General features: G+C 40.5%; 4 protein-coding genes and 1 pseudogene across 5 annotated transcripts; 1 reads left to right on the top strand and 4 right to left on the bottom strand.

Moving 5' to 3' along the window:
- The first annotated feature begins 1,001 nt into the window (after positions 1-1,001).
- Positions 1,002-3,691, top strand: LOC103425562 (ninja-family protein AFP3-like). Its single transcript, XM_029095670.2, has 2 exons — positions 1,002-2,061; positions 3,199-3,691. Exons 1-2 carry the CDS (start codon positions 1,305-1,307, stop codon positions 3,621-3,623), a joined length of 1,182 nt encoding a protein of 393 aa, XP_028951503.2. The 5' UTR covers positions 1,002-1,304; the 3' UTR covers positions 3,624-3,691.
- A 662-nt stretch (positions 3,692-4,353) lies between these two features.
- On the bottom strand, positions 4,354-8,035 carry LOC103425459 (LRR receptor-like serine/threonine-protein kinase RPK2). Its single transcript, XM_008363540.4, has one exon. The coding sequence runs from the start codon at positions 7,874-7,876 to the stop codon at positions 4,514-4,516; it is 3,363 nt and encodes a 1,120-aa protein (XP_008361762.3). The 5' UTR covers positions 7,877-8,035; the 3' UTR covers positions 4,354-4,513.
- Positions 8,036-8,872: 837 nt separating this feature from the next.
- LOC103402818 (proteinaceous RNase P 1, chloroplastic/mitochondrial) lies at positions 8,873-12,122 on the bottom strand. Its single transcript, XM_008341584.4, has 6 exons — positions 10,809-12,122; positions 10,233-10,322; positions 9,951-10,132; positions 9,654-9,774; positions 9,309-9,377; positions 8,873-9,107 (listed from the first exon to the last, which is right to left on the bottom strand). Exons 1-6 carry the CDS (start codon positions 11,937-11,939, stop codon positions 9,006-9,008), a joined length of 1,695 nt encoding a protein of 564 aa, XP_008339806.3. The 5' UTR covers positions 11,940-12,122; the 3' UTR covers positions 8,873-9,005.
- A 482-nt stretch (positions 12,123-12,604) lies between these two features.
- LOC103425463 (uncharacterized) lies at positions 12,605-15,602 on the bottom strand (annotated as a pseudogene).
- A 403-nt stretch (positions 15,603-16,005) lies between these two features.
- Positions 16,006-18,835, bottom strand: LOC103402821 (uncharacterized). 2 transcript variants are annotated; one of them, XM_070815275.1, is made up of 3 exons: positions 18,378-18,835; positions 16,895-17,744; positions 16,006-16,274 (listed from the first exon to the last, which is right to left on the bottom strand). In XM_070815275.1, the coding sequence occupies exons 2-3, from the start codon at positions 17,740-17,742 to the stop codon at positions 16,076-16,078; spliced, it is 1,047 nt and encodes a 348-aa protein (XP_070671376.1). In that variant the 5' UTR covers positions 17,743-17,744; positions 18,378-18,835; the 3' UTR covers positions 16,006-16,075. The 2 variants fall into 2 exon arrangements, with proteins under 2 accessions (XP_070671376.1, XP_070671375.1); XM_070815274.1 differs by having other exon boundaries at positions 16,871-17,744.
- Between the last annotated feature and the right edge of the window lie 2,348 nt (positions 18,836-21,183).

Genomic DNA, 21,183 nt, shown 5'->3' on the forward strand with positions numbered 1-21,183 from the left:
CGCTTGGTGGTGTCCAAAACCCAGTTCTTCTTGTTGCATCACCGAACTCATTTACCATTTCGAAGACAGATGTTTGTAATTGCCCATCAACAAAACTGAAATCCCCACCAAAGCCTCTAAATTTAGTACCTGACAAGGATTTGCAAGGCTCTGAACCATTTTGGGAGATGATTTGAAATCTTTCGGCAAATTAAACGTTCAAATGGTTAGATTCAATCCTGAAAATTAAAAATGAGTGTTATAAGATTTGAGAAATGTGGGGTGTATGTACAAAATATAATATGTATATTGAGAATGTGGAGTGTGGGGGTATTATGGGAAAGTATGTGGGGTGTATTAAGATAATTTTTAAGTGAAAAAGCAAATGTGAGGTGTATTAGGTATGTGGGGTTTATTCAACAATTTGTGGGGTGTTAATATAATTAGCCAATAAAAAGTGTAAAGGAAAAATTCTAATTAGACTATCTTCAAAGTGGACGTTTCATAAATCCTCTACTACCTCATCTTTGTAAAACAATTCACACTCTAATATTATACATAATGTATCAAAAATATAAAGTGTTGACAATTCATCGAAAATTCCAATCTAAAAGAGTCTCCTTAACGTTACAAAAAATGAAAATGAAGAGAAAAAGAATTGGAGGAGAGAGAAATCTAGCAGCAGCAGAGTGCAACAACCAAAACCCACGTCATGGCATTTTACGACAGGCCGAACCAGTCGGACCACGTGTCTCCTAACCGCTGTCTATGTATGACCGACACGTGGTTCTATCCCCTCCTGATTCTCTTCACGACACGTGTGTAGGCAAGGACAGGTTACTGTTTCTGGTGGAGATGCCAAAAAGAAAGTGCCTGTCCGGCTACGTGTCGGCACGGCATTCCTCGAATCAGCCACCCGCCTCCCCAAGTAGTTTTCCTTGTCAAAACGCCAAGGGCATTTTCGGAAATTTGACGAAAATCTCTCTCTTTGTCTCTGCTTTTCTTTCCCTTTCGGGTTTTTTATGCAATACTTTCTTCTTTCGTTTTCTCTGCTTCCGTAATCTCGGATGTCTCTCGAGTTGGGAAATAAACTCGGCCGAGTTGAAAACGGACGACTCATAAAGTAGCAGAGAGAGAAACGGCTTTCTTTGGTGCGTCGTTCCTGAATCGGATTTGAACTGAATGCTGCGAGCGTTTTCCTACTGTCATCTAAAACAAGTTTCTGCTAATGGGTTCTGCTGATCAAAGCTTCAACCTTTCGAATCTGCAGATACATACAAATAGCTTCTGAAGTGTGTGTATATATATATATATCTGTTTTTTCCATGGGTGAAGCTAATGAATGGAGAAGGAGAGCAATGGAAAATCTGTCTCTGGAAATGGATAAGTACCCGAGAGATCTGCTGCAGAGGTTAATGTGCAGCAGAAGCAACGACGCGACGACGCGGTTACAATATGCGGACGCTAACGAGGAAGAGGAGTCGGATGAGCTGGAGTTGAATCTCGGGCTTTCGTTAGGCGGTCGGTTCGGGGTCGACAAGAGCGCGAAAAACAAGCTAATCCGATCTACGTCGATTGCCGGGACGATGCCGTTTGTGAGGGACGACAACGACGCGACGGCGCCGACGTACACGGCGGGGCTGATGAGGACGTCTTCGCTTCCGGCCGAGACAGAGGAGGAGTGGAGGAAGAGGAAGGAGTTACAGACGCTGAGGCGGTTGGAGGCGAAAAGGAGGAGGTCGGAGAAGCAGAGGAACTCAAAGACCGAGAAAGAAGGGGGTTCTGTGGAGGGGGAAAAGCGCGAACTTGAGGGTTCAATTGGGCCCAATTTGGGCGGTGTCAGGGGTAATCCGACGGCGGGCCCGCCTTTCGGGTTGCCTAGCTGGGTAGCGGCAGCAGTTGCTAGGCAAGCTGCTAGTGGTGGCGGTGGCCGAGTGGGTGCAAATGCATTGGTGAAATTAAAAGGTGAGAATTTGAGTGGTTTGCAAGGATTTGGAAGGCGACCCAATTCGCAGGGCTCGGCGGAGTCCCTAGGCGGAAGCTCGTCGGGGATGTCGGAATTGGAGAGTAAACCTCTTCAAGGTATCTCAAGTTTTCTGAATTCTGTTTCTTAATCTGAATTTTGATGAATTTTGGGATTGAAGTTCAGTTGTTAAGTGATTGATTTTGCTTCGTTTACTGGGTTCTTCTATTTTGTTTTGTTGAGGAAGATGGAGTCTTAGGTTGTTTTCCCATGTGGTCTTTCTTTTGTTCTTTGTTGTATGTTGGGGTGTTCTAATCACCCGTGTGCTCGCTCTCTTTAGTTCATGGAGTGCGATGCAAAGTTGGTTGCTGAGAAAAATTTGGAACGCGAAAGAGGACATGAGTTCCTCAGCCTAGCTGACCTAACCAGTTGTTTTCGGTTAGGTTCGGTTCCCTTTAGTTCCCAGAAGGGATGTGTCTTGTGGCTGCATTTTTGTAAGACGCCGGTACAGATCACTTTCCCGTCCAAGTGAGATTCAAGATGTAGCTGATCAGCATTCCCCTTCCGCCCTTCTGCGTGACAGATTTTATCCGAGTATTTCCCGAGGGGGGATGAACGAATGTTGCAGCACATTCTGCAAGCCTGCAACAGCTGCACTGATCTCTAACCTGTCCGATAGTCTAGGTAGTTCCAAGGTAGGGCGACGGATACATTAGAGAACGATTATAATGCACCGAGTATTTTCTTCCTTGCCGCACAAGCGACAACAATTCGGTAACTAAGCAGTACAGTGTGCAATTACCCCCGGCGATTCATCTTCAACTGGATTGTGAACAAACCGAGATGCGGTATGAGCAATCTGGAGAAGTACTTATCAAAGTTTCTAGTGCTCCATGGAAGTTGTTTTCCATTTGATATTGCAGCCTAAACCTAGACGTGGATGCGAGAGCGGAACATAGTGATTAGCTTATCGTAGGAACTGTACTCTTATGATGTAGTCAGGTAGTCTATGGAAGTAGGTTTCTTGTCTGAGGCTGGCTTCTTTCCATCTGTCTTCGTCGATGTGAAAACTTAGTTTACTTCGATAGATTGATACGTAGTTCAACAGGCTCTTACCTGCAGTATTTTTAAATTTCCAAATTTGCTATGTGAATTTGAATTTGAAAAAATAAGATTCCACAAACAGGTGAAGGGAATGGAACAAAAGAGGAAACACACAGCTACTTTTTCCTCATTGTTTTCCCTTATGATCACAGGAACCAGCGGTTGCAGTGAAGCAAGAAGCGCTGTACCCTCTAGCAACCAGTTGCTGCAAGAACGAAGTAATCAGGACAACGCTGTGGGCACTTCAGGCACAAGAACAGCAGATGATGCATCCAAAACTCCCAAACCCGACATAGAAAACCCATCTAAGAAGCCTAGTTCGCAAGAAAACAGCGAAAGGGAAACGAGGAGGAACGCCATGGAGGACATGCCGTGTGTTTTCACAATAGGAGATGGCCCAAATGGTAGAAAAGTTGAGGGAATTCTGTACAGATATGGGAAGGGACAGGAAGTCAGAATAATGTGTGTATGCCATGGAAGCTTTCTGTCTCCGGCAGAGTTCGTGAAGCATGCAGGAGGGAGTGATGTCGCTCACCCGCTTAGGCATATTGTTGTAAACCCGGCTGCCGAAATTTAAATTTGACAGCTTTTTTTTTTTGTTTATTTATTTATTTTTATTTTTGGTAGAGGTCGCATTTGGTGCGATGACAAGTGCCTTCGCCCATGAGCGGTAGGTCTCGGGTTCGAGACTTGGGAGCAGCCTCTCCATAAATGGGGGTAAGGTTAGCCGACATTCACCTCTGCCAGACCCTGCGTAAAGCGGGAGCCTTGTGCACTGGGTACGATCTTTTTATTTATTTTTATTTTTGGTGCGTTCTAGAAATGGAGTTTATCTAAAAATAATATCTATTATCCATTCATGGTTTCGTAGAGTTTTAAATGGCATATCTTCTAAAAGAGAATAACTTCCATGAAACGACGGAACTCCACTATTTTACTGGAATGGGCTTGGTGGGTTTGGTTCATGGGCGCTTGGCCACCTGTTTTTATCATTTTAAGACTGCGCATGACAGTAATGTGTTGCGTGTTCATGGTATTTGCGGTCGTCCACCTCTAAGATATTGCGTTCTTTTCGTTAAAGCTCTATATAATTCTCTTATGAGTTTTGAAGAGACGAACATGGAGTCCTCTTCTTACAATCGTCTAGTTTCTCTTTTACGACATGGAACACCCTGAATCCGTTTCTTTTAAACAATAACTGTTGTTCATGAGGTTTGAACTCGGGATTTCTTCCCATAAAGTGAAGACTGAATGCCACTAGACAGTAAGCTACTACCAATCTTTCAGTTAAGATTATAGATGATCAATTGCAAATGAACTCAAGACATATACTAGTATAACTGCATGGTTGACAAAATTTCTCAGCTCAGCAGAATATGCTTGTTGCAGGAAAAACAACAAACTGGAAACCAAAATTCGACTACGCAGAAATGTATAAGTTACAAGCATGTCATACCTTCTATACTTCTAGGTTATGATCGATAGCTCTATACTTTGCTCATTATCCGGCTTCCTTGAAATAGGTTGGATTCGCTTTAATCTTTGGACGACTTGCTTCATTGTTGGCCTAAAGGCGAGGTTCTTGACTGTGCACGAGACAGCCAGATTCAACATCTCGACTAGATCATTCTGGGGTCCTGCATCCCATAGCCCTTCTATGAAGACCTCCTTATCCAGACCCTGTTCTAACAGCATGTCCACCCAAGACACAATGTTGAAACCATGGCCATGTGACGAAAATGAAGGGTCCAATGCTTCTTTGTGTGACATCAATTCAAGCAGCATAACACCGTAACTGTAAACATCAGACTTTTCAGACACATGGCAAGTCATAGCATACTCTGGTGCTACGTACCCAAAAGTCCCTGCCACACCAGTTGTTACGTGTGTTTCTGAAGTTCCCAAAAGCCTAGATAATCCAAAGTCAGACAAATAAGCATTGAACTCATTATCCAACAATATGTTACTTGGCTTGACATCACGGTGAAGGACACGCGGAATACACTCGCCATGCAGATAAGCAAGTGCTTGGGCTATATGCAAAGCAATCTTGTGGAGAATTTGCCAATTAAAAGGCCTCTGAGATCTCTCCTTGATAAATTTTTCCAAATTCCCTCCTGGTAAATAATTGTAAATGAGCAACATCTCAGTTTCACTGGCATGGTAACCTATTAAAGTTACCAGGTTTGGGTGTCTCACCCTGCCAAGGGTTTTAATCTCAGCATGAAACTGTTGAACACCGTGAAACCTTCCAACAGCTAGCCTTTTTACAGCTGCAGTGATTCCTGGAGCAATTTCGGCTTTGTAAGTGGCCCCAAATCCTCCACTTCCAATGTGGTGGCTGCCATTAAAATTCCCTGTTGCTTGAACAATAATCTCAAATGTCAAAGGAGCCCCAATGTCTGTAAACAGAGTCATTTCTTTATATTCAAAACCCTGAACCCTGGAATCTGGTATCCATTTTCTCGTATAAAAGAAAAGGATAACGAGAGAGAGCAGAACCAAAACAACAGCTGATGCAGATGCTATGGATGCGATCTCGACTGAGCCTAATCCACTGTTATCATCACCACCAGTAGTTGCTGATGCGGAATCAGGGTTATGTTGTGAACTCCCATTCCTATCTAGCTGATCTGAAGATGGAGCAATTAGCGGAACATGGCATGGAATAAGGAAAGGATTCCCAAGGACACTGCTGCAGTTCATCGCACTATTGTTCAATGGAAATGAACCAGACAGGTTATTGAAGGAGGCATTGAATGTAGATAGGGATTTCAGATTAGTCAAGCCTGAAGGGATGTGCCCAGTGAGTTTATTGTTGTCGAGCAAAAAAACAGTTAAATTTTTCAAGTTCACAAGACCTTGAGGAATATCACCAGAAAGAGAATTTGAAGACAGTTTTAGCACCTCAAGGGAGTGCAACCACCCAAAGCTAGCAGGAATCGCACCAGTGAGGTTGTTGTTAGCCAGGGCAAGATACTTAAGATACTTCAACAGACTGATACCGGAGGGAATTTGACCTTGTAGCTGGTTCCTGCTCAAGTCAAGAAAGACAAGAGATCTGCACGTCACACCAATCCCAAAAGGAATTCGACCTGCCAACTTATTGTCGCTGACATCAATAATCATTCCATCTAATCCGTCACATTTTCCTAGTAAGCTTTCAGGAAATGATCCAGTGAGCTTGTTGCCACCAGCAAGAAATGCATAAACAGTCTGCTTCTGCAATCTCTCAGTTGCAAGAGGGAGGTGTTGGATTGGACCAGTGAAGTTGTTACCACTAAAATCATGAATCATAGTGAAACTACCACCGGAAAGAGGCAAATGACTATCAAGCTGAGTTTGGCAAGTAAAGAGCACTTGATATGGAAATGATAGATTGTTGACTCGGACACGATCTGAATTTGGGAGCACCTGGGGGCATGCTCTGTACAGAAACTCGGGCACAGGTCCAGACATGAAGTTTCCACTGACATTGAAAACAGTCATACATGGAACTGGAAACTTCTCATCAATCTTCCCACTCAGCTTATTTGATCCCAAATTTAGATAATGCAGCTTCTTGCATCTTTCAAATACTCCAGTGACTTCTCCGCTGAAAAGGTTCTGAGCTAAGTTCAACATTTCCAAGTTCTCACAACCACTCCAATTGCTCGGAAGCTTTCCCTCAAGTGTTGCCCTTGGAGCCCAAACTATTTTCAAATTTGGAAGGGTTGTAATTTCCTCCGGAAAAGAGCCTTCGTAATAATTGTAATCATCGTCCAAACCACTAGATAAAACAATTGATGTATCTCCTTTTGTATTCTGATTGGTTGTCAATGGATTAAAAAGATTCGATAGGACAAGAACAGATAAATTGACACATTGTCCAAGCTCAGCAGGGATTGGCCCGCTAAGGCTATTTCTTGAAACATCTAGAACTTCAAGCATTCGAATCCAACCAAGTTCTAGAGGAATGCTACCAGCCAATATATTCGAAAACAACAAAAGAGTCCGTAAACTCCGACAATTCCCCAAACTACCAGGAATCTTCCCATCAAGGAAATTCCCCGACACATCAAGATGTTCAAGATTTTGACAAAAGCTTCCAAATGTGGCTGGTATAGACCCATTTAACCTATTTTGAGCCAAATAAAGTCCCTGCAACTTCGCAAAACTACCAACAAACCCAGGAATGGTTCCACTCACTTCATTGCCTACCAAATTCAACACCTCCAAATCCACACATCTTGAAAGCGAAATAGGAATCTCCCCACCAATTCTATTAAACCCAAGATTCAAAACCCTCAACATCCTCAAACCCGAAAACTGGGTTGGCAAACTTCCGTTCAACAAATTCCCCTCAAGATCAAGCACTTCAAGCTTCTCCAACCCCCAAATTTCCTTCGGAATTTCGCCACCAAGTTCATTAAATGGCAGCGATAAAACTCTAAGCTCAGTGAGCTTTCCCACCCAAGGCGAAACCTTTCCACCCAATTTTCCACTAATAACTAAACTTTTCCTCCAAACAGCGAACTCATCAAACGGAAATGGAAATTTCAAACTCTGAGAGCAAGAGAGAGCTCGAAAATTACCTCCTTTGCCACTGCTGCCGCCGAGACTAAGCGAAACGACCCTGGATTTGTCGTTGCAGGAGACCCCGACCCAAGAGCAGTGGTGATCGAAGCTGTTGGATATCCAGCCGGAGAGAACCCCATGCGGGTCGGAAAACGAGCTCTTGATCTCGAGCAAAATCGACTTCTCGGAAACCGGCGCTTCCCCAGAAACGCAACTCAATAAGCAGAAGGCGTTGAGAAAAAGCGCGGTTTTGAAAAGCATATGGCATTTCATTTTCTCGGGAGCAAAGGGTAAGATCGCGTTTGGCTTTTGGCTTTTGCCTTATTGTTTCTTCGTCTTCTGTAATCCGCTTCTTCTGCTTATGGGAGAAGACGAAGACTGAAGACTCAGGTCTTCGGGGGTGTCTGTTTCTGCGAATTTTGTTGAATTGAATTTTAATTTTATTGGGTTTGGGTTGGAAAATTCAATGACCGGGGGGGGAAGACCGTGGGTGGGCCCCGGGGGGACTTTAAGGCTGTGGGGACCATTGTCGGTCAATGATTGCATAAGTCAACAGATGCGGATAGTGGGGCCCTGCATGCCTGTCCGAGTGGCGGTCTGTATCTGCCATCCTGCCGTTAAACGCATAATTATTTTTTAACTTAGGAAAATAGACAACTTGAGACGTCTTAATGACACAGAAATTACATCATTACATAAATAATTGTAAGAATAATAGTTGCATTCTCTCTATGGAGAAATGCACAAATAAGAATGAATTTTTATCGTATAAATTTCATATTAATTTTTATTTAAAATTATTCATACGAAAAAAACAGCCCAATGTTTATACGAAAAAATTGAGTATTGTTCTTTAAAAATCTGAGATGCCTTTAACATTTGCCCTCGAATTACTCGACGAATTGTCTCTACGGACACTGCGCAGGATGGCTGCCAGACTCATACGTTTGTTGTGTTGCTATGGGCATCTATCAGCACGCTCGTTCAAAAGCTATTGACATTAATCAAAATTATTGACAACAGTCCACATGCTCGCTCGAAAGCTATCGGCATCTGCTGACAGGCGTGTAATATTAAACTTTGATAACGACCTCAGGCCTACCAATATTTGATGAAATGCCAATTTGCATGCTATTACGTCCAAAAAAATTTACACGCTAAGCGCGCTATTCTCAATAACCCCAATAATATTTCCTGAATCTGCCAATGTCTATTATTCGTACTATCCATTGTTGGTCCAATCGCAATAAAAAAATGTATAGATACAAATTATTCAAGAAATTCTCATACAAATGAATTATAGTGTACAAAATGTAAATGGTTAATCACGCTATAATGGTGTCCAATGAATTATATATTTTATCTTCAAAAATTAAAAATAAAAAACCGAAAATCTCCCTCTCTATTTGGTATTTCTGGCCCGGGTGGCACACAGCCACTGCCTTGGGGTCTCAATGTCGTCACCTGTGGTTGTTGGCACGTGCCACTCCCCATCCTCTGCTTCCTGTTTAAGGATTTATCAACAATGCACTATTTAACTAAACCAAAGGATCAGATGACGCTTTATCGCAATGACAAAGAACAATGATGTTTATTTGTTAAAAAAAAAACTAAACCAAAGGGATCAGATGACGCTTTATCGCAATGACAAAGAAAAACCGGATTAACGAAAAGAAATGAGATTAGTATCAGCTGATTATCGCACCTGGATTACAATCGAATAAGGGGGTGGCATATGAAGGTTAAGTCCGCGCCTTGATACGGACAATCGAACCTGCAATGTAAACGAACCAATGTAACTGCACAGTTGCTGTTTTCGAATTTCTTGTTACCGGCATTGCCGTGCCAATGTAAGAGAGAAATCCAATAGCAGCTAAGATCCCGTTTCAATTTTCTTCCCCCTTGTTATCTTTGAGAAACTGGGGGATGGTTTTGAATACGGATCCAAGCGAAGAAAAAAACCTCAAGCTCTTTGTGTATGGACAACAAACGTCTACATACAGAAGATTCTTCTAAACTACGAAAACAATAATCAGCAGACGCATGATACCTGGTGTTTTTCCTTCCATCTTGGGAAAAAGCTAGTCCCTAGAAGTTGGAACAAGTGGTCTCTCATCTCATCGTTCGTCACCAGCAAACACTTGCAATTAACAGCAGCGTACAACCAGTACCTACAAATCGCATAGGACTACATTTTAGGCACAGCTAAACTCGGTAATAAGTAGAGACAAGTGTGATTTTTCGACGATTTAAGCCATGAAAACAAATTGCAGTATATATCGACTACAACTATTGATGTCTAATAACTCAGTCCAACCATTTGATTGGTCAAGAGATGCAAACTTACCAATCATCATTTGAACCAACTGGAGTAGAGTAAAGTGCACCGGACTTTTTCCAACTCTCTAACAATCTCTTGTTATTAGGATTCTGAGCGGGACCACCAGTTACACGATTTTGGTGCAATATAACAAGTGGCAATCGCTTTGATGGGCTCATTTGGCGTAACCTGTTCACCAGAGTATCGAGCTACGACAAAGATGGAGTCACTAAGCAGCCCATTCATATATCTGATACGAAGAAATCAAAAGACAGAGTGTCACGAAACTAATCATAGTCTACCACTCACCTGGAAAAAGCTGAAATTATGTTGATTGACCAGACCAACATTGGCACCATCTACAACAGCATCGAATGGACCATGCCCTTGAAGCCACTCCTGGATGAGTTTAACTTCTAATCAATCAGGACAGCTGACAAACATATTATATATCATTTGCCTGAATCGAACAAAATAAAAAGTATAGACGAATAATGACTAATTATCGAAACCAACATCATGAATACATAACAGGAAAACACAAGAAACCTCTCTCTTACTGCTTCCCACACAAGGGGTTGGTGTTTTTCTAATAAAGTTGTGCCTCCTAATAAAGTTCCATTTTTTGCCAGACCTAGTTACGAACTTATTTATTACACTAGTACCAGTATCACACAATCCATATAACTCCACAAGGCCCTCCAACCGGAGCTCTCCTTGTCAATGTAAAGATATGAATATAAAGAAGCATATCAAGCAAGTTAAATCATTTGAGCAAACCAGATAAGTCAATGCAATCATATATGCTAAACTTGCATCAAGGGTAAACATTTTTCTTAAATCTTAGACACTGAAGACAAACAAACAAGGAAAGCAGAGTCACACCTGGAATCGTATGAAATCACCCCGAACCTCCCTTTGGCTAGCCAATTTGCTCAAAGAGGTAGCAAAATTCTCGGTCTCTTTCGGATCAATGTCGATAGAGACAAGCTTTTCGCCGCAACAAGAGCATGTCCCTTCTTCATCCATCTGAGTCCTCTCCACTCTCCAATTCCCACTCCCAAGCCACCCTTGCCCATGCCACCCTCCACCTCCTCTCACAACCCCTTCCCTCACCTTATTCACATCCCAAGTCTCCACCCCAACTTTCGCCGCCTCCTCGGACTTAAACCACTCCTCCACCACCCCATAAGTTGACTCCGAGACCTGCCTCACCGTGGTCCGCAACCGGTGCAACATCTCATAAACCTTGTCACCTCTGCTCGAATCAGAACTAACTTTTATCAAAGCAGTGATCTCAGGTTCCTCCGCCACAACCCCGGATTCAACCATGTGAGCATCAACCTCATAAGCTCTATCGGCCTCCCCCTTCTTACAGAACTCAAACAATGCCGGACCGTAAGACCTCAATTTCGGCGGAATTCCTAAACCCTTCATCTGCTTCACCAAATGAAACGCCATTTCCGGGTCCTCCCCCGCGATTGCCAATCTCGCCGCGCTGGTAAAAGTGGCCTCATTGGGGACAACCTTATCCTCAACCATCTGGCGAAAAATCTCAAACCCCCTCTTCAAACCCACATCACCGTCATCACCGCCGCCATTGGAGGAGCAAAGGTAGAGCAAAACATTGTAATGGTGCAGGCTAAGCGGGACCCCATTGCTCCTGGCCTCGTCGTAAAGGCTCAGAGCTTGGACCAGCTGGCCGTGCCTGGAGCACATGTCTAGCTTGTGCCTAAGGACCCCCTCCGGAGATTCCCGCCGCGCTTTCTTCATGGCTTTGTTGGAAACCGCCGGAGACGACGGCGACGGCGAGTTATCGGAGAGAGCCAGAGTGCAAAGGTTGAGTCTTTTGTCCATGGAGAAGCTGTAGGTGGAATTCAGGGTCGGTTTAGGTTTCGGGGAGCGGAGAATTGGGCGGAAGAAACGGCAGGAGGTTCGGAAAATTAGGGGGAGTGGGATTTTGATGAAGAAGGAGAAGAGCGGCGAGGTTCTTGGCAGAGCGCCGCCGTGCAACATTTTTATTTCTATTTTTTGGGTTTTTTGTGAAATTATAAATTGCAATAGAAAGGAAGGATTGGATTATGGAAAATAAGTCGGAGGATTTCGTCCGGCATTCATGTCTGCTCGGACATGAACTGGGTGAGAATTCCGCAGAGGTTTTGGAAATCTCTGCACTTAAAACCCTAGCTAAAACTACTTGATCGAGGAAACGACACGTCGTAATATCTTTATCTTCTTTTTCTCATAGGGAAAAGGCTTTGTAGCCAAAATAATTTTTAAGAATAGGTATAAGTTATAACTCCTCATTTTGATTCTGACATTGAAATTGATAAAAATGATCCTGACTTCTGGGTACATCCACCGTCAAATATTTCGATCATTATGTGAAAACATCTCTATTAATGGAAAAGTGTGAAAATTCTCCGTTAATAGAAAAACAAGTGGATGAGTTGATTGAACAAAAATAACCTCATTTTGGCTAAAAACGAAATAGTTATTAAGCGTTACTTTTTAGCTTTATTTTGGTGAAGGGGGGAAGAAACTAAAAATAAAATGACTATTCAATGGAAATTTTTAGCTTTGTTTTGGTGAAGGAGGAAGAAACTAAACAAAAATGGTCTATGCAACGAAAATTTTTAGCTTTATTTTGGTGAAAGGAGAAGAAACTAAAAACAAAATAGTTATTTAACGAAACTTTTTAGCATTGTTTTGGTAAAAGGAGGAAGAATCGTACAACCCACCGAAGTTAACTTTCATCAATGTCTTCAGCTTATTTGGATGTCCAGTTTCAATGAGATAACAAATCAGCTAACGTATACACCTATAAATCCAGTTCTTTCTTCTTCTTTTTTATCAATGTGTTCAACTAAGCATTGTATACCAGTTAATTTGCTCTTCAAACAAGAAGATCCACAGCCAAGAAATAACTTCCGACCATGGCCAATGATGCGATCCCGCTGCGAGCCATCCGTAACCCAAGGCTGCGGAACAGGAGATTCCTGTCTGAATGGTGGATCCCTGTAACTCTCTCAAACCTATTCCCTGGTCTTTGCCATTTCAGAAGCTTCCTCTCCGTCGAGACATACTGCTCACCACAAAACACAAATATATGACATTCATAATCAAAGCAACCTTTATAAAAGACGACACTCATTGCTCAACATCTTCTTGAAGTGATGCTAGCAAGCGGCATCTAAGTATGAATCAAGATAGGTGTATCGTGCCCAAACCCGACTAAACTTTGCTAAAAATCAGTAACAGACCTTGGGAAGCACGGTACATTCTGATCGAGATTTGGCAGTGTCCAAACAATGAGAAGCAGCTGCAGCAACAGAACCAGATATTCCAGCCGCAATACTAACAGCCAAAGGAGAGAGTGGACCGATTTCATCATCCGACCTATGAGAAAGCAAGTTCACTTCAAAAGGAAGGAAAAAGGGAAACATAAAACAATGAAACTTTGTCCAACAGGTGCTCCTTTTAGCAATGCAAACAATGGTACTTCATGATGTCATTGAACTAAGATACAGGTTGGTCGATAGTATGTTGCATTAATACCTGGGTTCAGGATCCATCCCCACCGCCTTCCAGTCAAGCATTGCACGGTGCAGAGATTGCCAAGTAGAAAAGAATATGCCACCAAAAACGAATCCCGAACAACTCCTGGCCGTAGACCTCTCCATAATGCACCCCATCCTTCCAAAGAGATTATTTCAGATGGTTTCCTGACACTGAACACTGAGGGTGGCTTCCCAGATCCTGTCATCATCCATGGGTACCCTTGTAAAGCACTCGTCATACTAGGATGCTTGGTTGTTAGGGTGGATAAAAGGGCAACAGAAGAATTTAATGCCTTCATGTCCGGATTACGCCCATGCAACAAATTTTGAATCACAGGTACAACAGCTCCCTTTTCTGGGAGAGGGGCCGAGTTTGGAATGCGAGAAGCAGAGGTCACCTGGGCACGAAGTTTTATAAGTTCAAAGGGAGAACTTATTAGTGATTCTGCAACACCAGCGACAAGTCCTGCCAGGAGGGCCTCAGAGACGTAGACGTAGTTATCATCTCGACCATCTGCCAAAGAAGTATTTGCAACAAGAAGAGATGTCAGGAAGCTGTAAATCAAATCCAACAAAGATAAATTTTGGTACCATGCGTATGCACATGTTTATTATTAGTTACCCAAAAATGAAGAGAACCACCTTTATAAAAGGCAGTCAAAATTTCATATGTTCCAAAACGAGCTCCCAACCCTAAAGTTCTTCCCGCTGCTAACCATAGAAAACCATTGTACAAACCTACAACATGCATCACAGGCCAAACTTATCAGCAAGCACAACACTGGGTAGGAGATGAATCCTGTAAGCATAAATAGAAAGCAGTGGAGAAAACAACAGGACTTGAAAAAACTAATGAAAATCGGGGACGCACCTGAATTTCCTGAAAAATATCGTACTCTCTTTAAAACCTAAGAAGTTGTCAATTGTTTACTAGATACTGAACCAACCTGTTCCCTCAAAAAGGAAAACAAATGAGGATTCAGGTTAGAAGCAGATTATGACATGGCTCTCCACAAAGCAAAAAACTTGTAAAGCATCAGAAATCTAGGCAATGATGCTGGGGAGCAAACCTGAATAAGGGTTTTGATTGTATCAAGAGGGTAAGTAAGAGCTGTGCCTAATGCCACCGACCCTACACCGGAAAGTGCATGGATTGCAAATATCTGGTTCTTTAACAACTCCTCCATCTATAAATTCAGCAAATATCAAAGAAAAAGTAATATTTATAATCAGCAGTTGAGATATAGCTTTAAATCCCCATTCAATTTTTACTTGACAAAGATTTCTTTGTAACGCTGTTCCACACATGTACTCGACAATTTTCAGATACAAATGCTTGACAGTCGGTAACGCATGCTGAAAAACTTAATTTGGAATTTGGGGAGGTACTAATTCATGGGATTATGACACCATTTTATCAAATGCATAAGCAAACAATAAGCAGGCATTGTGCAAAAATATTGCAGAATCAAAACCAACACTCAGACCACAGACCGACCCGAATGCTCAGAAAAAATATTTTGTCTTTCTAACTGGAACCCAGTAGGCAGAAACGAAGACCCAATACAATATACACAAACATTGGTCCCTTTGCGGCACTTAAACAAACACCTTGTCTGCAATATCCTACAAAGATGAAAACCCGATAAACTGACAGGAAAATGACGTAACCATGTACAAAAAATGCTTAAAACGAGTGTTTAGCAATTAGCATTCGATGTTTGAAATCTCATCGGAAAATTTGTTACCGGCTCCGGCGCTGTTCATGTCACTTTCTTTTTCGTTTCCCTTCTTCAAATTCTTCTGTGAATTTTCAGCTCTCAACAATTTTATATGAAGGCGGAAATGCAAGATTACTGAAAGAAATTCAACTGCAATTGCAAAACGTTTTATTTTTATTTCTGAGGTTCAAAAGTACGATCGAAGCTCTGGAGCTGCGGAGCAGCGAGAGCACTTCAGCAACGGAGGAGCTGAGGAGGGAATGGAAAATTGGTTTTTTGGGGCTGAGACCTTTCAGTCGAAGCCCAAATCATACTTGATAACGCCCCCGCTCAATGATATTTTAAACTACTCTAATTTATAAAATAAGAATTCACGAGAAAAAAATAAAATATATGATATTCAAGCTTAGGTGCGAGGACTAAGGGGACGGGCACACTGTCAGACTACCTTGAAACGACAACGAAAGTTTCAAAATCGACAACGAAGTGTTTTGAGGACTTTCTGGAACAGCTTTATACACAGCATGCCTTTGAAACGCGGAGCGTTGCAGATTTCGGGTGGTATTCCGAAAGGGAGCTCACAAGTAACAAGTTTCCCTGTTGTATGCTAATGCACGTATTATGGGATGTATTAAACCTACTGGAAATTACACGGTACACCGGAAAGAAAGATCTGAACCTGAAACTAGAACTTGCAACTAAATTCTCTGATCCAGAAGACATCGCTAACTATCGATCAGCGATTGAATTCACTGACAATCTCGTGTAAACTGTACATATACTTTTCTCAGTACAAGTATCTGAAGGGAAGGTTAGGCATTCATTATATGGACAAGGAGGGGGCTTACATAGTCCATGGCGCTTACATTTCTCAACAACAGCAACAATAAGAACAACAATGACGCCGGTGACAAGAACAACCCCACTTGAACCAAGAAAAGCAACGAAACCAATAGGTGACTTTTGATTTGGTCACTTTTTTAGGCGATAATCTGACGGGTGGTTGTGGCGGCGGCTGCTCCAGACACAGCTCAGTAGCCTTCACAGAACTTTTCATCCCATCTGTCAATCTGCATAACAGAATGCACATACCAGTCACAGACCATAGATTTCGAGCAAAATGGAAAGATAACAAATGCATTCATGATTGTTGAAGAAAAGTTATGTTTTCACTTAAAGCCTGACGAATGGCCACCATAGCTAAAGAGACAAGCTTACATGGTTGAAAAAATACAACACACTCTTTTGGCTACAGTTCCAAGGATAGCAGAACGCCCAGCTACAGTTCAAACAATAGCAGCTTGGCCATGTAACATAGCAGAACGCCCGGCTACAATTAGAACAGTAACACAATGGCTATGCACGCTTCTTTATTCTACAATAAAGAAAAGGGTGCATTCTTCATGGACCAAGTTCGGGGTTTTGGATCTTAGCCAATAAAAGGAAAGTTTTACGTTTGTGAACTTTGTTACTACTATGCATACATGAACAGACATACAGATGATGTCTCCCTCCTGTACGCACAAAATTCTGTAGGCAGGCATATGTCGGAATTTTGTGTGTGCATCAGCATGTATTACACATATGAAACTGCATGTAGGTTCATCCTAAAAAAAGAATGCATTACATCCAATAGAAAAGTAGGGTACATCCATGCACAATTCACCTTAGATAATGTATATAGACGTACATTGGGAAGGCAAAAGAGCGTGTGCTAGTCCCACTCCCATCAGAACGGCGAGAGAGGCTAGGGGATTTTCCAAATACAGTTGGTGGTGGTACCCTTCCCTCACTATGATCTTCAGCATTTGCTCTTGCTATGTCCTTGATGGTCTCATCTGCCACTCCAACTCCAGATTTCCTCACTTCTTCAATCCTGTCACTTTCAATTTCTACCGCTGGAACAGGAGGGGCTGGATTGAGCGAAAACAACTCGCCTGATTTGTACAGTTCCCCAGACTTGCCCAAATCACCGAGAAAAAATGTGTGGTCTCTGGAAAAGCTGTTGTTGCCTAAATGAATGCTAAACAATGACTCATTGGATGCAACACTCCAATCCATTTCTTTGTTGGATTTACTTGTTGAAAACACAGAAGTCGGGATCCTGTAAGGATCATATCCACCACACCGATCCATAGTTTGGATTGAAGGGGAATCTGTTGGTGACAAACCAGGCACCATGGACCCATGGGTGACATCAGAAGCTCGGGATGTTGATGCGGGACCTACAATGTTATAGTCATCATGTTTAGGGACGGAAGCAGTATGTGTTGAGGTTGTAATTCTGTTTGTATCCACTTGGAATAGATCTTCCAATGACGAGTCTGATGCCAACGAAGACAAAGAGGATATAGAGATTAGTCTTCTGGTCGGGACAGGACCACCTTCATTAGCAGTAGCCTCTGGAAGTATTGTTAAATGGCTACTGCTATCACTCCCATCAACAACCTTTGGTGTTTCAGGGTGCTTACTGCCTTCACTCCCATCAACAACTCGTTCTGACTTCTCGCTGTTCTTGCTTCCAGGTTCCAAGTCCATTACTGAAACAATGCCCGAAACAAATTTCATAACAGAAATAATTGATAAATTTTGCCTTCAAATGCCAAAATTATCTCTTCTAAAGTACTTAATCCAGAGTGAAATGAAATGGATTTCCAACTTAGTTTCATGAATAAAACATAACTATGATTTGCAAGCTTGGAAATGCTTCGCGAAACACGCCTATCTAGATAATATGACATTATCAATTTTATATCTTATCCGACTTGACTTCTCATTCCGAGCAAGTAAACACGTTACACGTCAATGACATGAATGAGTACAACAACAACAACAATCAAGCCTTATCCGGCTGTATGAATCCTAGAATGTCACTGCGCCTGATTTTGCGATCAAATCTTCCGTTAGCTAATGACATGAATGTGTAATGAAACCAAAAGCTTAAGACCTAAAATATTTACAATTTCATGAATTCTCGTGTCAACAATTTACCAATGTACCTGCATTAGCTATCATTTCATGGAAACAAAAATCAAATAATAAACAGAGAAAAAATGTCCTTCCTCCATAAAATTCTTAAAAATTAATTTTCATATAAAGGATATGAATTTGATAGCTAAATTCAAATTGATTAAAAAATTAAATAAAATAGATAACAAAGGAAAGAAGCTCACCTGAATCATTAGAAATAAGCCCTTAAAATTCCCAATTCCATATGATCCTATCGGCGATCAGCATTCCTCTGCCTCCTCCTCGCCTCGATTTCATATATATTTTTGGTAGAATTAAACCTTCCCTCGCCTCAATTGAATTACTAAATTCCCAAATAAATTAAAAACATTTTTAAAAAAATCTTCAAAAACAAATTGAATGCGTAAGAAAGGAGAAAACCCCTATGATTGCTAAACCCTAAGTTTGATAAATATAAACAAATAAATAAATGAAATTAGGAGTGAAAGTTGTGGCCGTTGAATATCTGAATTTGTGGTTTTTGGGAAATAATAATTGATGTTAAAAAATTAGGGTTTGTGAGTGGGAAAATCTGGCGACGGAAGGCGCCGCGAAACTTTCGGCGGTTCTTTGGGTTGCCTCCGTATCTGTAAGCCTTTCGCGCCATCTTTAACTTTCTGTTACCTTCTTTGGGCGCTGGAAGGCCAATCTTATGCTCGCCTACTATTCCGGTTGCCGGGACTCATCCACTAGCGTGATGCCACGTAGTAGGAGGACAAGGGCGACGTAGTTATATGGTTAGTTCTGAAAATATAAACTACGTGTATGCTACATATTAATAAAATTTTATTTGTCGATCAAAGTAGATGAGAAAACTATTTAATTTTCTATCACAAAATTAAAAAAATTAAAGACGGTAACGTAATTTTATAAAATAAATTTTAGTTTTTTTTTTGTTTAAATATCACCTACAGGTAGGGGTGGGTTCGGTACGGTTACCGTACCAAAACCCTTGTACCAATTACCGTACCAAACTTTCGGTTTGGTAAAATCTATTACCATTACCGTACCAAACTTTCGGTATACCGAAGTTCGGTATTGCCAAAAGTTTGGTTGGCATGGTATGGCAATGGTAATTGCCATTTTGTTTTGGAACAAAATATGTTTTTGTTTTTTTAACCCAATTCAAGGGCAAAACTTTTTTTTTTGTACCTTTATCTCATACATTATAGATTAAATTCATCTATTATTCATCATTCACAATTCACACACATAATAATTCAAATGAAGCATCAAGATTCATCATGAAAATTAAGTTTACAATCCAAATAGAAGTTACGAACCAAAACAAATAGAAGTTAACAATTCAAATAGAAATTAAAGTTTCAAACCAAATGAAAATTGGAAGTAAACTTCAAGAAGGAGAATTCATTGATTAGTTATTTAAGCTTGAGATGTCGAAACTTTTGGAGGAGGCATTGAACTTGTAGAAGATTGAGTTTGTATCAAGCTTACATTACAAACAAAGAAAACATATTAATTAGTAGCAAGAAGAATTAAAGTTGAAAACCATTTAATAACAAATTTACTAAAAAAATTAAAGCATATCTTTCTTATTTTCTCTTCTTCTATTTCCTTGTAAAATTGAAGCATATCTTCCGTTGGTCCTTGTAGAAGTTGACTTCACCTGCCCTAAGTCAACCACTAGTACACACTAGTGCCTCAATTATTTTAGGAGTCAAGAATACCCTAAAAGGGTTCACAACCCTCATCTCTAGACTAAATGCATTTTCACTAGCAACAGTATAAGTGGGGGTTACAAAGATATTTTGGCTATTTGTGAAAGAATTAGGAAATTTTTTGTGTTTGATTTCCACAATTTTAAGAGATAAAAGTCACCAACAACAATGCTAATATAAGTAGGGTTTTATTTTCAAATTATTGGAATATTATAAATATGTGTTATATAATTATGTATTATATAAATTATAAATTATAAATTATATTGTATTTTCGGTATGGTACGGTAATACCGTGGTAATGGTATCCATTACCAATACCGTACCATGAAATTTCGGTATGGTACAATACCGTACCATTACCGATTGGTACAAAAAATTTGGCACAAAATCGGTATGGCACGGTTGGCAATTCGGTTGGCACGGCAATTTGGCAAAAAAATCCACCCCTACCTACAGGTGTTTTTAATATCTTTAATTTTTAAATTTTTAAATAAATAAATAAATCTCTCTCTCCCCACTCTCACTCTCTCTCTCTTTATTCAATTTTAAAAACAAAATAAAAAAATTCACAAGTGTGGGGATATGTTAGTTCTTATTATTTTATTTTATATTTTACTCGTATATATTAACGAAACTCCGTATGTCAATCCAAGATCAATAAAATTACTATTATACCCTTAAGATATAATTGAAAGAAAATATTAGAAAAGAAAAAAAAAATATGAGCATTGAAATAATTTCTCAAGTTTTAGTTGTTTTTTTTTCGAAACCTCACAGCCATGTACACTTATTGATACAAACCTCACATCTCTCTCCCCCCTTAACTGTCAACCCCTTTTCTTCGATGTTTGCTCGTTAAAAAAAAAAAAAAAAAAACTCATTCTATAAAAGAAATTTAAAAAAAAAAAAAACAACTATTGGAGAGAAAAATAAAAAAATGTTTTACACACAAAAGTGTGTGGCCTTTACTACTATATATTAGAGGAATGAGAAAAAAATTAGAAAAAATCCTTGCGACTTGTAAGCAATTTATGTAAATTAGGATGAAAATGCTATAAAGTGATTTGAATGTAATAAAAGTTGATAAGGGAAGTATAAAGGTTGGGTTAGAGAAATGCTAAGAAGACTATCAAAAGTGAGAATTTAAGAAACATTTTATATTTTTTCTGTCACTTTATGTTTTTGGCAGAATATTCATAATATTGGTACGAAAATTAACGTTAAAATGTAACAGAAAATTCATAGAGAGTCTCTTTAATATTTGTCTTTTAACATGATAAATTTGTTT

Source organism: Malus domestica, chromosome 16, assembly GCF_042453785.1.
Source record: "Malus domestica chromosome 16, GDT2T_hap1".
Taxonomy (NCBI): domain Eukaryota; kingdom Viridiplantae; phylum Streptophyta; class Magnoliopsida; order Rosales; family Rosaceae; genus Malus; species Malus domestica.